The sequence below is a fragment of the Heterodontus francisci genome, chromosome 19 (genome assembly GCF_036365525.1).
Source record: "Heterodontus francisci isolate sHetFra1 chromosome 19, sHetFra1.hap1, whole genome shotgun sequence".
Classification (NCBI taxonomy): domain Eukaryota; kingdom Metazoa; phylum Chordata; class Chondrichthyes; order Heterodontiformes; family Heterodontidae; genus Heterodontus; species Heterodontus francisci.
Window position 1 is genome coordinate 6697861 of NC_090389.1, and position 13432 is coordinate 6711292.

A 13432-nucleotide genomic window follows, 5' to 3' on the forward strand; every position below is an offset into this window, starting at 1 on the left:
CCAATCTTTGTGTCATCCGCGAACTTACTGATCCTACCTCCCACATAGTCATCTATGTCGTTTATATAAATGACAAACAATAGGGGACCCAACACAGATTCCTGTGGTATGCCACTGGACACTGGCTTCCAGTCACTAAAACAGCCATCTGTCATCACTCTCTGTCTCCTGCAGCTAAGCTAATTTTGAATCCACCTTATCAAGTTACCCTGTATCCCATGTGCATTTGCTTTCTTGATAAGTCTCCCATGTGGGACCTTAACAAAGGCTTTGCTGAAATCCATGTAAACTACATCAACTGCACTACCCTCATCTGCACACCTGGTCACATGCTCAAAAAATTCAATCAAATTGGTTAGGCATGACCTCCCTCTGACAAAGCCATGCTGACTATTCCTAATCAAATTTTGCCTCTCCAAGTGGAGATAGATTCTCTCCTTCAGAATTTTCTCCAATAGTTTCCCTACCACTGACGTGAGACTCACTGGTCTGTAGTTCCCTGGCTTATCTCTACAACCTTTCTTAAATAGTGGGACCACATTAGCTGTTCTCCAGTCCTCTGGCACCTCCCCCATGGCCAGAAAGGAACTAAAAATTAGGGTCAGAGCCTCTGCAATCTCCACCCTCGCCTCCCACAGCATCCTGGGACACAAATCGTCCGGACCTGGAGATTTGTCCACTTTTAAGACTGCCAAAACCTCCAATACCTTGTCACTCCCTATGACAATTTGCTCAAGAACCTCACAGTCTCTCTCTCTAAGTTCCATATCTACATCCTCATTCTCTTGGGTGAAGACAGATGTGAAGTATTCATTCAACACCCTACCAATGTCCTCTGGCTCCACCCACAGATTTCCCCCTTGATCCCTAATGGGTCCTACTCTTTCCCTGGTTATCATCTTCCCATTGATATACTTATAGAATATCTTGGGATTTTCCTTACTTTTACCAGCCAGAGCTTTCTCATATCCCCTCTTTGCTCTCCTAATTGCTTTCTTAAGCTCCATCCTACACTTTCTGTACTCCACTAATGTTTCCGTTGATTTGCTCTCCTTTTATTTGCTAAAAGCCTCTCTTTTCCTTCTCATCGTACCCTGAATGTTTCTGGTCATCCATGGTTCTCTGGGCTTGTTGCTCCTACCTGTTACCCTAGAGTGAACATGCTGGGCCTGTACCCTACCCATTTCCTTTTTGAATGCCCCCCACTGCTCTTCTGTAGATTTCCCGACAAGTAACTCTTTCCAGTCTACCTTGGCCAGATCCTGCCTTATTTTACTAAAATTCGCTCTCCCCCAATCCAAAACCCTTTTTTTGCAACTTGTCTATTTCTTTCTCCATAACAAGCTTAAATTGTACCATGTTGTGGTCGCTATCACCAAAATGCTCCCCCACGAACACATCGACCACTGTCCGGCTTCATTCCCCAGAATTAGGTCCAGCACTGCACTCTCCTTTGTTGGATCCTCTATATATTGAGATAAAAAGTTCTCCTTTTATACATTTTAAGAACTCCACTCCATCTAAGCCCCTAACACGATGACTATCCCAATTAATGTTGGGAAAGTTGAAATCACCTAATATAATTACCCTATTATTATTTTTACACACCTCTGCAAATTGCGCACATATTTGCTCCTCAATTTCCCACTATCTGGGGGTCTATAATAAACACCTAGCAATGTGACTGTCCCTTTTTTATTCTTAAACTCTACCCATAAAGCTTCATTTGATACCCCCTCCAAGATATCATCTCTCCTTACTGCAGTAACTGATTCCTTAACTAATATTGCAATGCCCCCTCCTCTTTTACCCCCTCCTCTGTCTCGCCTGAAGATTCTAGATCCCGGGATATTGAGCTGCCAATCCTGCCCTTCCCTCAACCTTGTCTCCGTGATGGCTACTATATCACAATTCCATGTGTCAATCCTTGCCCTTAACTCATCCATTTTACCTGTAATACTCCTGGCATTAAAGTAGAGGCCATCCATCCTGGTCTGACTCCCTTGAAACTTACTTCTGCTGTATTCCCTCTGACTTGTTCGCTTTCCTGTGTTTAGCTGTGCCCCTATTCTGCTAAGAGTCTGCGTGCCCTCCCCCTGCCAAGTTAGTTTAAACTCCTCCCAACAGAACTAGCAAACCTGCCAGCAAGGATGTTAGTCCCCCTCTGGTTCAGATGTGGACCGTCCCGTTTGTACAGGTCCCACCTTCCCCAGAAACGGTCCCAGTGGTCCAGGAATCGAAAACCCTCCCTCCTGCACCAACTCTTAAGCCACGCATTCATCTGTGCTATTCTCCTATTTCTATACCCGCTAGCACGTGGCACTGGGAGTAATCCAGAGATTACAACCCGAGAGGTCCTGCTTTTTAGTCGACTGCCTAACTCCCTGAATTCTTGATGTAAGACCTCATCCCTCTTTCTACTCATGTCTATGGTACCAACATGTACTATGACCTCTGCCTCATCACCCTCCCCCTTCAGGATGCCCTGCAGCCGTTCAGTGACATCCCGGACCCTGGCACCAGGGAGGCAACACACCATCCTGGAGTCATGTTGACGGCCACAGTAGCGCCTATCTGTTCCCCTGACTATAGAATCCCCTATTACTATTGCTCTTCCTCTCTTTCCCCCTTCCTGTGCAGACAGGCTGCTTGCGGTGCCAGAAACTTGGCTCTGTCCGCACTCCCTGGAGGAACCAGCCTCATCAGCCTCCAAAATGGAATACCAATTTGCAAGCGGGACCCCGGGGGACTCCTGAACTACCTGCCTGATTCTCTTGGACTGCCTGGTGGTCACCCATTCACTTCCTTCCTCAAGTCCCTTCAGCTGCGGTGTGACCACCTCTCTATACGTGCTATCCACAATGCTCTCAGACTCACGGATGCTCCACAGTGTTTCCCGCTGCCGTTCCAGCTCTGAAACCCAAGCTTCCAGGAGCTGCAGCTGGACACACTTCCTGCACACATGCTGGTCCCAGGGACTGGAAATGTTCCCGGATTCCCACATGCAGCACGTGGAGCAAACTACAGCTTTAAGCTCTCCTGCCATAACTAAACCCTTTAAATTTAAAACTTTAGAAGACTATTATAATTTTAAAAATCAACTAAGTCTTGTTAAAACAACGATTTACAATTCAATCCAGCTTGAAAAATACCCACCAGGACTTACTCACCAGTCAGCTGTGCTCTTTGGAAACTCTCGGCTCCCCTCACGCTATTTGAGGACAGGTAGGAAATGAAAGGAGCTCCTCGGTCCCTCGATTGCACAAGGTTCAGCACCATTTGCGACACCTCTCAGACTGAAGCTGTCCTTGTCCACAAACAGCAACATCTGACAACATTCAGACATGGGCTGATAAGTGGCAAGTTACATTTTTGCCACAGAAAATGGCCACCTCCACTAAGAGATCATCTAACCATCTCCCCTTGACATTCAATGGCATTACCATCGCTGAATTCCCCACTATCAACATTCTGGAGGTTACCATTGACCAGAAACTGAACTGGACCAGACACATGAAGGCTGTGGCTACAAGAACTGGGAATTTTGTGACTCCCCAACGGCTGCACCCCACCCCCCCCCGCCCCCCCATCTACATGGCACAAGTCAGGAGTGTAGTGAAATACTCTGCAATTGCCTGGCTAAATGCTGGGTCAACTCCTGGAACTTCCTTCCTAACAGTATTGTTGGTGTACCTACACCTGATGAGGGATGGCACCATGAAGGACGGTAGCATAGTGGTAATCTTACAGGACTAATAATCTGGAGATATGAATTCAAATCTCACCATGGCAGCTAGGGGAATTTAAATTCAATTAATTAATAAATCTGAAATGAAATGTTAGTCTCATTAATAATGATCATGAAATTACCGGATTGTCATAAAAAAATCCATCTGATTCACGAATGTCCTTTCGGGAAGGAAAATCTGTTCTCCTTACCTGGTCTGGCCTACATGTGACTCCAGACCCACAGCAATGGTTGACTCTTAATTTCCCTCTGAAATGGCCTAGCAAGCTATTCAGTTTCAGGGCAATTAGGGATAGGCAACAAATGCTGGCCTTGTCAGGGACCGAAGGTATGGTTGCTGATGACACAAAGATAGGGAGGAAAGTAAGTTGTGAAGAGAACATGAGGACTACAAAGAAATATAGATAGGTTAAGTGAATGGGCAAAGACGGCAAATGGAGTATAATGTGGGGAAGTGTGAAATTGTCCACTTTGGCAGGAAGAATTAAAAAGAAGCATATTATCTAAATGGTGAGAGATTGCAGAGCTCTGAGATGCAGAGGGATCTGGGTGTCCTAGTGCATGAAGCACCAAAGGTTAGTATGCAGTTACAGCACGTAATTAGGAAAGCTAATAGATTGTTATCGTTTATCATGAGGGGACTTGAATACAAACATAAGGAGGTTATGCTTCAGCTATACAGGGCATTGGTGAGACTACATCTGGAGTACTGTGTACAGTACTGGTCTCCTTATTTAAAGAAGGATATAAATGCGTTGGAGGCAGTACAGAGAAGGTTTACTAGACTAATACCTGGAATAGTCGGACTGTCTTACGAGGAAAGATTGGACAGGCTAGGCTTGTATCCGTTGGAATTTAGAAGAGTAAGAGGCAACTTGATTTAAACAAATATGATCATGAGGGGTGTGGAAAGGATATTTCCTCTTGTAGGAGAATCCCAAACTAGGGGTCACATTTTAAAAATAAGGGGTCACCCATTTAAGACAAAGATGAGGAGAAAAGTTTTTCTCTCACAGAGTCGTGAATCTTTGGAATTCTCTTCCTCAAAATGTGGTGGAAGCAGAGTCTTTGAATATTTTTAAGGCAGAGGTAGATAGATTCTTGATAAGCAAGGGGGTGGAAGGTTATCGGGAGTAGGTGGAAATGTGGAGAAATCAGTTCAGCCATGAACTTATTGAATGGCAGAGCAGGCTCGAAAGGCCGAGTGGCCTACTCCTGCTCCTAATTCGTATGTTTGTACATTTATATGCTCACATCCCAAGAACCAATAAAAAAAGATGGACTCACCGCCACCTTCTCAAGGGAAATTAGGGATGGGCAATAAATGCTGACCTAGCATCCTCTGAAAGAATGAAAAAAACGATATTCATTAAGTAGAGAGAATGAGAAGAATGCCACAAAGAAAGAAAAGTGCAGTCAGTTATCAGACCACAGACCTTGTGAAGGGTGAGGAAGGCATTTGGTGAGAGCCCTCTCCAAGTCCACCCAAGTCTTGGACATGGGCTTTATAGAAAGTTAGGGTGAGGGGTGAGCCACAAGGAATAGTACCTAAATGGAAAGACAGCCACTTGGAAGCAGCTTCAGGTGGAGCTTGAGTGGAATGAAAAGCAGGAGACAGACTATTTGCAATGTGCTCTTTATTAACTTGTATTGGTTCTATATCTGCTAGATCTGACCTGGGCGGGTAAGTTGCATTGGAGTGCAGGCATTAGGGTTTTTTTTTTTAAAAGCATTCAGACTTTAAAAACAATGGGAAGTCCTAGAGACATGGGCTGCTGACCTGAATGTAGTAATGTACAATATCCTCATAACATGGCAGTTTGGGAGTCTTACTGTCGGACTCTTATGGTTTTTTCACAAAGCTCAGGACAGAATGATTCGCACTGTTCAATATTCGCCACACAGTTGAAAAGTTCCACTATTTTAGAACGCTTGGACGTATTTTAAAATCTCGGGCCTTCAATCCTCGACATAATCAGTTTGTTTGGAAAATGCAGCTTAGATGCGATGTGCCAGCCTCCAGCTCGCTTGAGTTTGTCGAGCTGAGGTTTTATGCAGGGGCCACTTGGCTGGTGGAGACAGAGGAAGCCTCTGTCTTGCTGGCACTGGCCGAGGTGGTCTCGTCCTCTTCGAATGGGTTCTTGCCACAACAAAGGGTGGTGATCATGCAGTTACGGAACTAGGAGAGAAAAAAAAAACACAAGACAGTCACTCTCAGCTTGGGCAGGTGTACACTAAAGAGCAGAGTACGAAGGTCAGGTCCTTCCATCTCAGCACAAGACAGCCATCTATTATCCTCAGTCTAGAGATGGCAGCCTGCAAATTCGCAGCACCCTGTTTTTCAGGCAGAGAACAGGGGCTGCCAGTCATTCCACACCAGTCACTGGGAGACACCACAAGAGTTAATGGCTGGACTGTAATTGTCCAGAAAGAGAGAGAGAGACACACACACACACGCAAACTGAGACAGAGAGAGACTAAGACAAAGAGAGAGCGACTGAGAGAGACACACAGGCAGAGAGAGACACCTACAGATAGAGACAGAGACACTGAGACAGAGAGAGAGACTGAGACAGAGAAAGGCACACACGCAGAAGGAGACAGAGAGAGACACACAAACAGAGACACGGAGAAAGAGAGACTGAGGCAGAGGGACTGAGAGACAGTGAGACTGAGACACACAAAGAGAGATACAGGGAGAGATACAAACAGACAGAGAGAGACATGCAGAGACAGAGACACAAAGAGCGAGAGACTGTGAGACAGAGAAACACACACAAAGATTGAGCGATAACAGACAGCGAGAGAAAGAGACACACACACACAGATTCACACAGAAACAGACACACAAAGCCAGAGAGCAACAGAAAGATATAGAAAGACAGAGAGATAAGAGACAGAGAGAAACACACAGAGACAGAGAGAAACACATGGACATGTTTAGGTCTTGCAGGTTTATGTTCTCTCATGCGGGTCAAGGGAAAGCTGAGGCCTGAAGATGTCAAGAGACTGGGGGACAGCCGGCCACCTCTGAGGAGGAGGAGGAGGAGGGATCCTCAGAGGGTGCAGAATTACCTCCATTCCCTCCACCAGCGCAGATACTCTCACGTTGGTGGGTATGAGTCTCAATTAGATTCACCTCAGCAGCTGATAGAGACTGTGACAGCTGCAGCTAACCGGCCAATAACAGTGGGAGGACTGTGGGAGGCCAGTTCCATGCTGAGCCCCAGGCTCATGATGTACCTTTGGAGTTGACCGAGACAGGACAATCCTAAGGTATTTTATAAGTACATTAAGGGCAAGAGGTTAAGCAGGGAAAGAGTAGGGCCCGTTAGGGACCTAAGTGGCAATCTGTGTATGGAGCCGGAGGATATAGGTGAGGTTTTAAATGATTACTTTTCATCTGTGTTCACTATGGAGAAGGACGATGTAGGTGTATAGATCAGGGAGGGGATTGTGATATACTTGAACATATTAGCATTGAAAGGGAGGAAGTATTAGCTGTTTTAATGGGCTTAAAAGTGAATAAATCCCCAGGCCCAGATGAGATGTGTGTGAGTGGGACTCAGTACCACTCCAGCTGGTATTATAGGGACAGGTGGGGATGTGGTAGGAATATGGAATTAGTGTAGGATTAGTATAAATGGGTGGTTGATGGTCGGCACAGACTCGGTGGGCCGAAGGGCCTGTTTCAGTGCTGTATCTCTAAAAGATGTATCCCAGGCTATTATGTGAAGCAAGGGAGGTGATAGCAGGGGCTCTGACACAAATTTTCACATCCTCTCTGGCCACAGGAGAGGTACCAGAGGACCGGAGGACAGCGAATGTGGTACCATTATTCAAGAAGGGTACAAGGATTGAATTTTTCGAGGAGGTGACTAGATGTGTAGATAAGGGTAAAGCAGTTGATGTAGCCTACATGGACTTCAGTAAGGCTTTTGATAAGGTCCCGCATGGGAGATTGGTTAAGAAGGTAACAGCCCATGGGATCCAGGGTAATTTGGCAAATTGGATCCAAAATTGGCTTAGTGGCAGGAGGCAGAGGGTGATGGTTGAGGGTTGTATCTCCGAGTGGAAGCCTGTGGCCAGTGGTGTACCACAGGGATCGGTGCTTGGACCCTTGCTGTTTGTAGTGTACATTAATGATTTAGACCTGAATATAGGAGGAATGATCAGTAAGTTCGCAGATGACACGAAAGTTGGTGGTGTCCTAAATAGTGAGGGGGAAAGCCTTAGATTACAGGACGATATAGAGGGACTGGTAAGATGGGTGGAGCAGTGGCAAATGGAATTTAATCCTGAGAAGCGTGAGGTGATGCATTTTGGGAGGACTAACAAGGCAAGGGAATATACAATGGATGATAGGACCCTAGGAAGGACAGAAGGTCAGAGGGACCTTGGTGTACTTGTCCATAGATCACTGAAGGCAGCAGCACAGGTAGATAAGGTGGTTAGGAAGGCATACAGGATGTTTGCCTTTATTAGCCAAGGCATAGAATATAAGAGTAGGGAGGTAATGATGGAGCTGTATAAAATGTTAGTTAAGCTACAGCTGGAGTACTGTGTACAGTTCTGGGCACCACACTATAGGAAGGATGTGATTGCAATGAAAAGGGTACAGATGAGATTTACCAGGATGTTCCCTGGGCTGGAGCATTTCAGCTATGAAGAGAGACTGAAAAGGCTAGGGTTGTTTTCCTTAGAGCAGAGAAGGCTGAGGGGGGACATGATTGAGGTATACAGAATTATGAGGGGCATTAAGAGATCAGATAGGAAGAAACTTTTTCCCTCAGCGGAGATGTCAGTAACCAGGGGGCATAGATTTAAGATAAGGAGCAGGAGGTTTAGAGGGGGTTTGAGGAAAACAATTTTCACCCAGAGGATGGTTGGAATCTGGAACACACTGCCTGAAGAGGTGGTGGAGGCAGGAATCATCACAACATTTAAGAAGTATTTAGATGAGCACTTGAAACGCCATAGCATACAAGGCTATGGGCCAAGTGCCAGAAAATAGATTAGAATAGGTAGCTGCTTGATGGCCGGCACAGACACGATGGGCCGAAGGGCCTGTTTCTGTGCTGAATGACTCTATGACTCGGCAACTGCTGTATCTGCAACAGGAGGTGATAAAACATCTGGCGGAGCTTCCAGAGGCTATGAGCACCCATGAGTAGACGATAGAGAGTGCAGGCCAAGAGTGCTGCCACCTCTCTGATGGGTGCATGCTTGGCTTCCTCTATTGAGAGATTAGCAAGCCTCACGGAGAACCAAATCCATTAGACCAGTCAATGGATGCTGGAGATGCACGCAGACATGCATGCTATCATTTTGGCCATGAGCTCAATGTAGCAGTGGCAAGGTGCGGAGTGGGGGTGGGGGGGAGGTGGGGGGGATGTGGTGGTGGAGGCGCGAGGCGTCTAGAGTCTCAACCAGTTCCTTGTCCTTCTCAGGTCAGCAGTGAGATACTAATGTGTCTTGTAAGAGAAGAGGAGCAGCTGCCTTCTGCTTCTGGGGACTCTTCTCATGATGTTCCGAGTGTGGACAGCAGCTCCTCAGCCTCTCTGCTAATGACCCCAGCTCCAGTAGATGCGCTGACAGAGGAAGGTCCTGCCTCTCAGTGTGCAGGGGCCCTCCAAGCCTCAGGAAGCCGGAGGAAGGCTGCTAAAGTCATCCCAGGCCATGGGGTAGCAAGATCAGTAGCCTGCCTCCGTGTCGAATGTAAGTGCAGGGGGAGCACCATGTAGGAACACCCATAAAAGAGTTAAGAAGAGCACCGAGCTGCACTTGCAGTTGACGTGGTGGCAGGCTACTGATCTTGCTACCCCATGGCCTGGATGATTTACATATGTAGATATTAAGCTTCCTTTCTGGTATGCGCCTCAATAAATCTTCCACTCAATCTTTTTGCTCCTCATTTTAATTCTCGGTGCCCTATAAAATCACATCTGCGCCCTTTCTCCCTCAAGGGGCTGTAAGTGGTAGACTAAGCTGTGTCCGTTAAGCTTCTGAGCCTTGCCGCTGCGCAATGTGCACCTGGGCAATGGACAGCCAAATGAAGGAGGCGACAGCAGTGCTGATTCAAGGTAAGGCTTTATTCAAATCTTTTGGAGAGGGCACAAAGGTCACAGGAAATGGCTCTGTATGATGGCGTTCCGAGCCTCTCCTGCGCATATCTCATTTCACCTTGCCTGTGGTTCAAGGGGTCTCTCATCTTGCATCACCTGGTCATTTTGCTCCCCCAAATTCTAATTGTCAGAGGTGGCATCATGATCACTGATGGCTTCATTGCTCAATGCCTTCCCATTCTACAGTGCCAGGTTGTGCAGTGCACAGCAGACCACCAAGATACACGAGACCTTTGCTGGGGCGTACTGCAGGGCTCCACAGGATCGATCAAGGCACCTGAATTGCATCTTCTGAAGTCCAATGGCCGGCTCAATGGTTGCTTGGGCTGATTCGTGTCAGGTGCTGTACGTCTCCTCTGCATCTGTGCATGGATTCCTCACCGGTATGAGTAGCCATGTGTTATGTCTTGTGATTCCCAGAGCTTCTCAAATAATCACACTTTGGACAGAGATATTGGTGCTTGCAACATACATTCTCACATCTCTCCATTTGTGGCAAAATGATAGAAAGTTCATTTGATACACAGGTTTGGTACACTCACTGCACTAGTGAGTGATGTGGCATTGTGGAGGTATATATAGATATGCTTGAACTATGTTGCTCCTAAGTCATTTTGGATAATATGACAACATAACATCCTTCTTTCATTAAAAAAAACGTGCAATTCCTTTTACTACTAACTTATTCAAACATTTTTTTTTTTGGCTGAACTCAAGAAAATTTACAATCAATTTTTACAATTAAACTTGTAATTCTGAACACTTTATTCACGATATTGTTCCAGTGGATGAGTTTGGTGCACAGTACTGGCAGTGTTGTGTGTGTTTTGCTCCTGGTGCAGATGTTGTGCTTGATGTTGTTGATATTGTGTCACTCACTGGTGATGTTGCTGATGTTGCACTGCCTGTTGGTGCTATTTCTGATGTTATTACACTTGTTAGTGATGTTACTGATGGCCTTCTCTGCTTTAACAGTTCAGGTATAGGCTGAATATGGATTCTGTTCCTTTTCTTCTGTTTACCAGTTTCAATCTCGATGATGTATGATCTTGGAGTCTCAGCTTCGCCAACAACTTGTGCTGGGCTCCAGGTTTTCAGGATTGGGTCCTGCGCAGGCACAATTTGTCCTCTCAACAACTCAGGAAATGATCGGCATGTTTGTTGAAGTGCTGACTTATTTCTACCTGTGCATCAGCGATTTGTCATCTTACTTCCTCACGGTCATTTGGAGGATGTATTTTGCTTGGCAGAGTTATCTAGTATTTTTTGCCAGTCAGTAGCTCTGCAGGCGATTTCATGTCGGTCTTGAGAGGTGTAGCTCGGAGTGACAGTAAGGCAAGGTTTGAGTCTTCCTTTGTCTCTTGGCATTTTATGAGGGTCTTCTTGACCACCTGGACGTGTCTTTCTGTAAACCGTGCCCCTTGGATAATATGGTGATGAGCTTATGATGTTGAATCCATACAGTTCAGCAAACTCCTTAAACTCTCTGGAGGTGAATTGGGTCCCATTATCACATATCACACTTTCTGGAATCCCTTGCTCAACAAACAGGACTCGAACTGCTACGGTGATTGTTGTAGCTGTCAAATCTTACCTTTCTGATGAATGGGATCTTTGAGTAATAGTCTGCTACTATGAGATACAATTCTTGGTTGTGTGCGAATAAGTCGGCTCCCACAGTATGCTATAGTCTGGGTGGTACCTCACTAACAATCATTTCTTTCTGCTGTGCATTGCTATGCTTCTGGCATACACTACATGTAGATTTAGTTCTTTCAATGTCTTTGTATATGCCGCTCCAGTACACAGCTGATCTGACTCTAAGTTTACACTTTTCCATTTCCATGTGACTTTCATGTATCTTCTGGAGACGTTCTCACTGCATTGTTTTGGGAATGATTATTCTGGATCCGGCCAGCAGAACACCATCTCTGACAGACCAGTACTGCCGTATTGCTGGCTGTGTGTGCTGTATCCTATCAGGCCAGCCCTGGATCACTTGCTGAGACAGCATCTGTAACTCCTCATCTTGACTGGTCTCATCTCTAATTTGACTAAGTTTCGGTGATGTCACATTCACTAGGTAATGTATCTACACCTAGATCTTTTATCTTGGCCAGAATTTTACACCCCCAAACTTGCGGACTGGTGGCGGGGGGGGCGTAAAATTGAGCCAGAGGGTGGGGGAGCCGTTCCCGATCCCCTCCCTCTCCCGTTGCAAATTCATGGGGGCGGCAGCAGCCAGAAGCAGCCCGCCCACCCTCGGTCAATCAAGGCACTTAAGTGGCTAAATACCGCCGTGGGTATTTTACTCTTGGCTGAAACCAGGCAGCCTTCTTGCAGGCTGTTGGGGGGGGTGGGAGGTGGGATGCCCTCCTGATCGGGCAACCTGTGCCCCATGGAGGGCCACCCCTGAAACCCCAATCGCCCCCAACGCACAACACTCCCCCCACCCCACTAACCGACCCTCCTTGCCTCGTCGGGGCCCGACCAGTTGTCCTGACGAGGCCCTACAGCCTACCTTGGTTCTGGGGCCATCCCGCATCTTCTTTCTGATGGCTGGTAGTCCCAGCAGTGACCACTGCTCCTAGTGACAGTGCTGGGACCAAGAGCCGGCTGTTTGGACAGCAGCTCCATTAGGCGGAACCTCCTGCTTCAAGGAGGTGGAAGTCCCAGCCAAGGCCAATTAAGGGCCTGGGGAATCGTAAAATCCCGGTCCGACTTCCCAAGCCAGGCAGAGGTGGGCTCGCCACTGACTTTTCAGCCGGTGGATGGGGCACCTTCCCACCGCCAATGAAAAATTCCAGCCCTTGTGTTTGTCCTATGGTGACAGATGAGATAGGGTATCGCGAGCGCCATTTCTCTTCCTGCCTTATATTTCAGAGTGGGATCGTAACTCTGAAGCCTCAAGAGTAACCTTTAAGTCTTGCTGGTGCTCTACTCAGATTTTTCTTGTAGATCTGTTCTAATGGACGATGATCACTCTCCACTACGAATTTTCTCCCATAGAGATATGTATGGCATTTCTCGCCTCCATACACCACTGCCAAAAGTTCTCTTTCTATGTTGGCATATCTTATCTCTGCTGATATTAGAGCATTGGAATACAAATGCTATCAGCTTTCCTTCTTGTACCAGGCCACATCAAGTCCTTTCGTAGAAGCATCTACTTGCAGAGCGACAGGTTTAGCTCTGTTGTAGTAAGACAGACTTGTCTCCTTTCATATTACTTCTTTGAGTTGATTGAAACTCCTCTCATGTGACTCTGACCACTGATAGTCAATATCTTCTCTCATTCGCTCTCGTAGGTTTGCTATGTGGTCTGACGAGAGCTCATGTACTGGAGCAAGCAAAGAAACTTCTCAGCTTTTTCTTGTCTCTCGGAGCTTCCATCTCAGAAATAGCTGTGACTTTTTCAGGACTTGGCTTGACTCCATCAGGTGTGTACATCATTCCAAAGAACTGGCATTCTGTTACCTTTACAATGCATTTGTCTGCATTTAGCTTGATCCCAACTTTCCTGCTTTTCTCTATGGTTACATGTAGATGGTAGTCATGA

At 46.5% G+C, this 13432-nt stretch overlaps 1 protein-coding gene across 1 annotated transcript in view; it reads right to left on the reverse strand.

Annotated features, from left to right (window-relative positions):
- Nucleotides 1-5798: 5798 nt before the first annotated feature.
- LOC137379941 (rhodopsin) overlaps nt 5799-13432 on the reverse strand; it is a 37524-nt gene continuing 29890 nt past the window's right edge. The window contains exon 5 of the mRNA XM_068051339.1: nt 5799-5927. Within this exon, the coding sequence (XP_067907440.1) occupies nt 5799-5927 (129 nt within the window). The remainder of the gene's footprint in view (nt 5928-13432) is intronic.